Below are 9,469 nucleotides of genomic sequence, written 5' to 3'. Positions count from 1 at the left end.
AAAAGAGTTGATAAGGTGGTAAAAGTTCATCTTTAGACATTGAGAGCAAAGTTTGAATATCATAAGATGAAAAGTTTTGAATCAATTTCAAACTAGTTCACCCGAGTATTGCTTGTTGTTAATCAAATGAGAAGATATGGTAAAAAATCAGATGATACTCGAGTAGTTGAAAATATTTTAAGGTCTCTAGACTCAAATATTGATTACGTTAAGTGTCACGACCCGATCTATGGGCTTATGATCGGCACTAGGAAATGGGTAGGCTTAAGGCCATCAAATCCCGTAGTAAGCCTGACCATTCACTAACTCAATCAAATTGTAATTCGAATTCAAACCATTAGTACTATTCCACAATTAACATTTAGCCATCAGATATTATATTTTAAATTTGGTATGTCAGCATAAATAGGCAAGACCTGAATTTACATGTAATTACAAAATGATAAGTTTGAAATTTCTACTGCAGAGATTCTAGAATCTTAAAAGTCAAACATACTAAAAATCAGTTACATTAACCTGAAGATGAAGGACTCGGGCTGCTAGAGGAAAAGAACTGCAGAAAAACTAACAATACCTAAAAAACAGTTAAATTGAGACTATTAGTCTTGAGAGTGAGCTAAAATCATATATCCAAAAAGAATACAATTATTTCAATAAAATATTTGTTTAATTAAAATAAAATACTAAGACATGCAAAACTCGTGTCATGCCATGTTTCTATAAAATAGATTTTTTACATACTACGGGACGAGTACCCCAGCAGAATCCTAACCCCTAATGCTAACAATCTCAGCTCTCTCATTCCAACAGAACTGGCGCTCAGAGAGCGAAGCTCGACCAGGTTTCTTAAATCCAGTATGGTCACTTAAATCTCTAATAAAGCCGGCGCCCACAGAGCAATGCTCGACCAGGGACCTTTACCTCGGCAAACACACTCTACTCAGCCCAGAGAGTTAAACTCAACCAGGGCAAGTCCTAAATCATTCTTCCACTACCTGACTCAGATTCATACCGGTGCGCACGCGGTCCTGATGCAACCCATCAGGTGGCATGTTCTACTGTCGTCTCATCCCAAGTCATCATGCAATCATAAAATCAATGATGAAGAAAATGATATATATGAATATTAAATAAATGAATAATTTAAATCTGTAATCAGCTAATCACAATTGCTATTTAAAATCTGCGTATGACATATGCATTACAGATATATGACTTTAACTCACAGTTTTGATGACCTCCTAGCTCTGCTCCGATGCCTCGGGTGGAGCGAGTCGAACTGACGGATTATCTAATCATGGGAACAATTCAATCAATAAACGTAAAACATTTAACAAATACCCCTAGGACTAGACTCCTAGGACAGACTGTCTAAGGATTTGGACTCGGATAGATTCTACCGAAAATTCGGCAGAACCTTCCCTAAACACGGATGTCTATTCCCCATATAATGGGTCCAGGACCTGCCAGAAAATACTTCAAATTTTAACAATTTATTTAACGGGAGTTGGGCCACCAGACTACATTATTTTTTCCGACTCCGCCACACATCACAATTCACAAATTGGCAGACAGTTCGACACACTATTTATTTCGACAACAATCCTCACATAATTTTTTTAATGCTCAATACAATAATTGATCACATGATTTTTATCAACAAATTCTAAAATCAACGGGCTAGAGAATTACCGAGAAGCTTGATCACTCGGTCGACTTGCCTCCAGCTGCCGGAGTCCTATCGATGATCCGAACGCGCCTATTGACTCGAGACAATGCACTGACAATGATTCCAACACCCGATCCTCTGATTCAATCCTCGATCATTTAAAGAAATTTACGAATGATCTCGACCTTCGATTTTTAAACGGAGTCCGATCGCCGCGAAATTGGTGCCATTGGAAAGCTTGAGCTGAGTGGAGTCTGAATATGTCCTCCGATCAGCCACAGCTTGCCGGAAAAGTCTGAAATTCTGATTGCCTTCACTTCACCGGAACTCCTTCCTCCGACCACCAATGCCGATGCGCCACTCCCAAAAGAAAGCCCTCAACTCACTGATCATCTTCAGACCAATCTCGTTGCCAAATGGCCGGAAACGCCTTTGAATGGCGTCGAGAGCGATTGCTTTCTTAGCTTCTTCCGCGCCTGTTGTTCTTGCATACGCTTCGCCATCGCCGGTTGCCGTCGGCCACTCACAGACACTTGAGGTCGGCCATGGACAAGCGCAACCGACTTCCTCTCCTTCCTCTCCTCTCTCTCCTCGATCGCCCTTCCTTTTCTTTTCCCTCCTTATCGCCATTAGGTCCCCAAACTTTTTTTCTTTACCATTTAGTCCCTGATCTTTTAAATTTATGTTTAACCCTTCAACTTCTCTTTAGCTTTTAAATTAAGCCCCTAACTACTTAATTTGGACCAAATTACAATTATTAAAAATATAGAATTACTTATTTACTCTTGCTTTTAAATGTGAAATTACTAAAATACCCTTATCGACACATTTAATTCAAAAATACCAACCATACAAATTTTCATTAAAACTCCATATTAATAAAATTATATTTTTAGCTCTTATTTCATAATTAATTTTCAATTTAATCCTAACACTTAATTAACTTAAATAATCAATTTGCTTACTATTTTCGAATTAAAATCAACACCATTTGCTAATTAAAATTTATTATTCCCTAATAATTTCTTTTATAAAAATATTATCTACTAATTCTTTCATAACTTTCAAATATATAATTCAATTCATATGGGGAGAAAATTAAGTGACCTATATATATAAAAATATAATTTATACCCTAAGGAATTTACTTAATTAATTTCTTTGAAAAAAAATTAAACTATTTAGATATAGAAAAATAACTCCCTTATTTTTATCTAGCATTAAAATTCTATTTTAAATCATCCCAATTAAATGAATTAATAATAAAGTAATATTAATTTAAATAAAATCTCGTTATTAATTATTATTAATATTAGTAAAATATGAGAAACACCAAATCCTTCTAGAGCCCAAACCTCCATTTCTCTGACAATCACTTTAAATATAAGAAGTCGGGTGGGCGGATTGGTCGACAATTAGCTAGAGCTGCAGGTGCTGTAGCGAAAGTACTCGATGGGCAAGAAACTAGGATTGACATCAAAATTTTTATAAAAAAATGGAATTTATGCGCTAATTGCGCATTTCTTCTTTTTAATATCTATTAATAGAAAATTTTGGGTATTACATTAAGAATCTAGACTCCATGATTGTTGATGAGTTGATGGGATCATTACAAGCTCGTAAAGAAAGAATAATTGAGAAGCAACCACAAGCTCAAGTTCTTCTTTTAAAGTTGTCTCTAAAAGATAAAGATGATGGGAATAAAGATTCTCGAAGAGAAAGAGGTAGAGGTAGAAATCATGGTCGTGGTCATGGATGTGGTAATTACAGAGGAAGAGGAAGAAGGAGGTTTGATAGAAACTCTAAAAATGAGATGAGTGTTCAAATAAAAAACATACATTAAGAGGGCGTTACAGAGATAAGTAGTCCAAAAGAGGAGATTCAAAAGCTTATGTGCAATGTTACAATTGTGAAAAAAAATGGACATTACGCCTCAGAATGTAAGGCTAATGTCCATTGTTATAATTGTGAAAGATATGGCCATTATGCATCTGAATGTAGATATTCTGGTGTCAGATAAGAAAAAGCTTATTATGCTAAAAGTAAAGATAATGAAGGAGACACTTCGTTACTATCATATGATGGAGGTGAAGAAAAAGATTTAGTGATATGATATTTAGATTTAGATGAAAGTAATCATATGACAAGCAAGAATAACCTTTATGTGTCTTTTGATTAATCTTTTAAGGAAATATTTCCTTTCTAGATGGCATAAAAGTTATGATTGAAGGAAGATGGGATATTTCCAATCGGGACTATGTAGATTCGATTCGGCTTTATGTTAAGCCGATTGGCACTACGTAGAGCGATCCGGCTGTACACAAAGCCAATTGGCTTTAAAGAGTGAAAAATTCAGAAAATTTTGCATTTACTCTCTAAACTTGTGGAAACTATCGTTTGACCCCTAAAAGTTAACTTTTTCTAATAATTGAGTCCAAATTAATCATAGATAAGTAATTTTAATTCAATTATTCTCAAACCTTACTGAATTCGCTCATCCTCAACCTTTTGAGCCTCGAGAAAGGCAGTAACATTATCAATGAATTTCTCATAATTTTCTCGATATCTTAATCCGAAAGATGGATGCTGACACGACATCCTTGTCCCTATCAACATTAACAAAATAGAAGAGCTGAATGAAAGCATCTCCATATTATTGAGTCAGGTTTATCTTTACTTGCTCGGGAACATTTACCTTACATATACTGGTAGGATGCATTTATTTCAGTTGTTTATCTTATAAATAGATTTCCTACTCCAACTTTACAAAATGTTTCTCCTTTCAAAAGCTTTTTGATCAAATTCTTGATTATCATTTTCTAAAAGTTTTTGGATGTTCTTGTTTTTCTTATTTGAGACCTTATAATTCTCACAAATTTCATTTCAGAACCTCCAAATGTGTATTTTTAGGATATAGCTATAGACATAAAATGTATAGATGCTTACATCCTTTTGGAAAAATATACATTGCTAGGAGTGTTAGTTTTAATGAAACAAAATTTTCTCATCTGTCTCTATTTTCTTCATCTTCTCAATCCAATAATGTTTTCTCTACTCCTTCTTCTACTAGTACAAGTCAGCAACTAAACACTATTCTTTTTTTCAGTACTTCATCTCAACAGCAATTCTCTTCACAGTCAGTCCTTCTTTACAAGATGATCTAGTATTGTTAGTTACACCTGATTTATATATTCACCCCTCTTTTACTTCTTTTGTTTCTTTGTCCTCTTCTTCTTCCTCTACCAATTCTTTGTCAGAACCTAAGCCTTCTTTACTACTACCTTCCTCTATTCACCAAATGCAAACAAGAGCCAAATCAAGTATTGTTAAACCTAATCCTAAGCATCTATCTGCTTGTGTAACAACTAGTCTTTAACCTAATAATGTTCAACAAGCTCGTTCTATTCTTGAGTGGAAAGTAGCTAGGAGGCAGAATATACTACTTTTGTCAAAAATAATACATGGCCTTTAGTACTTTATACTAGTGATTTGCATGTAGTGACTAGTAAATGGGTGTTTCAAGTTAAATACAAGTATGATGGGTTTGTCAATAGACACAAGGCCAGATTAGTTACTAGGGGTTTCCAACAGTAGGGTGGTTTGGACTATTTTGAAACTTTTAGTCCAGTCATCAAACCTTCTACTATTAGAGTTATTTTTACATAGGTTTTGTCTAATAATTGGTCCATTCAACAAGTAGACATTAATAATACATTCTTAAATGGTGATTTGAATGAGACATTAATAATCATTAGCACGTTACAGTACCTCACAATGACCAAGCCAGATATTGGCTATGCAGTTAACAAACTCAGTCTGTTTCTTCAAGCTCCATCTGTAGCTCACTTGACAGCTTGTAAACTGATCTTAAGGTACTTGCGAGGCACTAGAACTCTTGGTCTTCATTCCAGTCCTACCTCTAGGTTGAATCTGGAAGGGTTTTCAGATGCTAATTGGGCTAGCAATCTTGATGATTGAAGGTCCACTAGTGGATATTGTGTGTTTCTTGGGGGGAATATGATTAGTTGGTGTTTTCAAAAGCAAAAGGTATTTGCTCGTAGCAGCATTGAGTCAGAATATCGAGCTTTAGCTTCTTTTGCTGCTAAATTGATTTGATTATGCTCTTTGTTTAAAGAGCTTGGAATTTTCATTGAGCAGCCTCCTATTTTATGGTGTGACAATATCAGTGCAGGATCTCTTGCTTCCAATCCTGTGTTTCATGCGGGAAAAAGTGGCAATAAAGGAGTTAGATATAACTGAGAATCAACTAGCAAACCTGTTTACAAAGTCTCTTAATGTATCTCATTTTCTTCTTTTTGTGTAGCAAGCTTCACCTAGAAAACATAGGTCTCGCTTGAGGGGGTATTGAGAATGTTACTTAGAAATACTTGTACAACTAAGATCTAATTTTATTTGTTCATGTAATCTGTATAAATACCCTCTAATAATACAGCTCATACTAGAGCAGTTATCATTTTTTCCAATTTTCTCTCTCGTATTAACAAAGGACAACCTGATTAGTAGGAAAATGAGAGAACAAGAATTGACAGAATTTTAAATAAACATATAAATAATTATTTCTTTTGATATATAAAACTTTACCTTATTGCCGCATGTTGGATTTTGGTTTTACCATGCAATGGAAAATTATTACAAAGTAAAACAACCAAAGAAAGTCTATCAGGAAAAATAAAAAACGTTAAATAGAAAGACCCATAGACCAAAGAATGTAAGGAGAATACGTTTCCAATGCAGCGATTATTGGGGCCGCATAACAGAATCAACTGAAAAGTCCACATTTAAAACACCCACAACAAAATGGCGGCAACCAAGTACAGGCTTCGCCGAGCTATAGATTCATTGTATACTCACGGTCCCGCAACTCATGAATGCTACACTGGCCTCGCCCTCGAATGCTTTCGAGCAAACGATGTCGATCAGGCGAAAAGACTGGAAACCCATATGGATTTTCACTTGTATCAGCCCAGTGACAGTTTCCTTCAGAATCGTCTCCTTCATTTGTATGCAAAATTGGGTAAAATCTCACATGCTAGATACCTGTTTGATAAAATGTCATACAGAGATATTTTCTCTTGGAATGCTATGCTTTCTTTGTATGCAAAAGCTGGGTTGGTTGAGGATCTGCGGGTTGTGTTTGATGACATGCCTTCTCGGGATTCTGTATCGTATAACACTGTGATTACGGGTTTCGCGAAAAATGGACGTGCAGGCAAGGCAGTGGAGGCTTTTGTGAGAATGCAAACTGAAGGATTTAAGCCTACAGAGTATACCCATGTGAGTGTTTTAAATGCTTGTACCCAGTTGTTGGATTTGAGGAAGGGGAAGCAGATTCATGGGAGGATTCTTACTGGAAATTACTTGGGTGGTAATGTGTTTATTTGGAACGCTCTAACTGATATGTATGCTAAGTGCAAGGAGATTGATCAAGCAAGGTGGTTGTTTGATAGATTGGCCAATAAGAATATGGTATCATGGAACTCCATGATTTCTGGGTACTTGAAAAATGGGCAGTTTGAAATAGGCATTAACTTGTTTCATGAGATGCAGGGGTTAGGTTTAAAGCCTGACCAAGTTACAGTATCAAATGTTCTCTGTGCTTATTTTCAAAGTGGATATATTGACGGAGCAACTAAGTTATTTAGTGAGACTAGAGAAAAAGATAAAGTTTGCTGGACAACAATGATAGTGGGATATACACAGAATGGAAAAGAAGAAAATGCTTTAATGTTATTTAATGAGATGTTAGAGAATGTCAGGCCAGATAGTTATACTATTTCGAGTGTGGTTAGTTCTTGTGCCAAATTAGCTTCTTTGATTCATGGTCAAGTTATTCATGGTATAGCATTGCTAATGGGAATTGATGATGATTTGCTTGTTTCCACTTCTCTTGTTGATATGTATTGCAAATGTGGAGTCACTAGTGATGCGTGGGTAGTGTTTAGTATGATGCCTGCTCGAAGTGTAGTATCTTGGAACGCGATGCTTGGGGGCTATGCACGGAATGGACAAGATTTAGAGGCCTTAGCTCTTTATGAGAAAATGTTCCAAGAAAATATAAGACCAGATAACATCACATTTGTGGGAGTTCTCTCTGCTTGTAATCATGCTGGTTTATTTGATGAAGGTAAGAAACATTTTGATTCAATGAGTAAAGTGCATGCCCTGGAGCCTACATTGGACCATTTTGCATGCATGATCAATCTCCTTGGGCGTTCAGGATGTTTGGATAAAGCAATAAACCTGATTAACACTATGCCTCATGAACCGAATTGTCTAATTTGGTCTACTGTTTTATCTATTTCTGCACTGAAGAGTGACATCGAGCATGGGGAGATGGCAGCTAGGCATCTATTTGAATTAGATCCCCTTAATGCTGGACCTTACATCACGCTGTCCAATATGTATGCTGCTTGTGGAAGGTGGAAGGACGTTGCTTCTGTGAGATCTCTAATGAAAACTAATAATGTTAAAAAATTTGCTGCCTACAGCTGGATCGAGATTGATAATGAAGTCCATAAATTTGTAGCAGATGATCGAACTCATCCAGATACAAAATTAATTTATGAAGAACTCAATGGATTGATCAGGAAACTGCAGAAAGCTGGGTTCAGTCCTAATACAAACTTGGTTCTGCATGATGTTGGAGAGGAGGAGAAACGTGAATCTATTTCTTACCATAGTGAAAAACTTGCTCTTGCATTTGGATTGATGAAAAAGTATCATGGACCCATAAGGATTATAAAGAATATTCGTGTTTGTGGCGACTGCCATGTTTTTATGAAGTTTGTATCAGAAATTACTGGAAGGCAAGTCATCCTGAGAGACTCAAACAGATTCCATCATTTTGTTGCAGGGAAGTGCTCCTGCAATGATTACTGGTGATATAGAGTCCATTGCAATATCCAATTTCCTAAACTTTCCCCGATAATTCTTGTTAGATTTGAAAAATGGGTTTTCCTGTAACCGAGGGGTCGTAAGATAGATTTTTAGAGACTGGAAAATGCATGGGAAGTCTCCTTCTGCAACTTAATGGCAGAAGCTGAGTTTTGAGCAAAGGCTTCTGCAAGTTGGGGAATGGGATTACATGTTTAAGAGGAAAATTCTGACATATACGTATAAGAGGAAGCAATAATGGAAGAGAATACCTGAAACGCAAGAGATTTGTTCTTGATCTGCAGATTCAATTTAGGGTCAGAATGAAACCATTGAAGGAATTATAGTGTAGGTCTCTCATGTGATCAGATACACAACCATGAAAATATAACTTCTCACAATATCCATAGAAATCTATCTCCATTGTAATCTATCTTCAATTACATAGTCATTTATTCTTGATCGAATGAGAGTCAATATTCATTGCAAAGGTCAACCTTTTAAAATTATCCATGAACAATTAGATTCTTAATTGTAATAGGAATCTTATCCGGGCATCTTGATTACCCTCTGCAAATAAATTCAAAGTAAATCATATAAATATTTAGCTTTGGAATAAAAAAGTCAGCAACTCTCTGAAAATCTCTTTTACGTAGCTTGGTACGAAAATTTTGAAGCATGGATACATGACCCTTTACATGTAAGACCTAGTGCTCATGTAATTTGGGGATCCTTATTTTGTAATTTGGGGATCCTTATTTTGGTCAACTGACCGTGGAAGCTTTTACTAGGGGGTGCGCTTGGCCCAGTGAATATCACTTATTCTGGTGTTTATCAATAATGGTATACAATTAGTTTACGTATTAATGAAGATCTTCATATCAGAGCTCTTTTTTTATTATTTCT

At 35.8% G+C, this 9,469-nt stretch overlaps 1 protein-coding gene across 1 annotated transcript; it reads left to right on the top strand.

Annotated features, from left to right (window-relative positions):
- Positions 1–6,296: 6,296 nt before the first annotated feature.
- LOC8277863 (pentatricopeptide repeat-containing protein At4g02750) lies at positions 6,297–9,025 on the top strand. Its single transcript, XM_015723582.3, has one exon. The coding sequence runs from the start codon at positions 6,488–6,490 to the stop codon at positions 8,570–8,572; it is 2,085 nt and encodes a 694-aa protein (XP_015579068.2). The 5' UTR covers positions 6,297–6,487; the 3' UTR covers positions 8,573–9,025.
- The last annotated feature ends 444 nt before the right edge of the window (positions 9,026–9,469 follow it).

The sequence above is a fragment of the Ricinus communis genome, chromosome 5 (assembly GCF_019578655.1).
Source record: "Ricinus communis isolate WT05 ecotype wild-type chromosome 5, ASM1957865v1, whole genome shotgun sequence".
NCBI lineage: Eukaryota > Viridiplantae > Streptophyta > Magnoliopsida > Malpighiales > Euphorbiaceae > Ricinus > Ricinus communis.
Note: the sequence above shows the minus strand (reverse complement) of the source record. Positions and strands in the feature narration are given on the sequence as shown.

What these genes read in the sequence shown, in the direction of transcription:
- LOC8277863 (XM_015723582.3), top strand. Translation starts at nt 6,488, where the DNA reads ATGGCGGCAACCAAGTACAGGCTTCGCCGAGCTATAGATTCATTGTAT.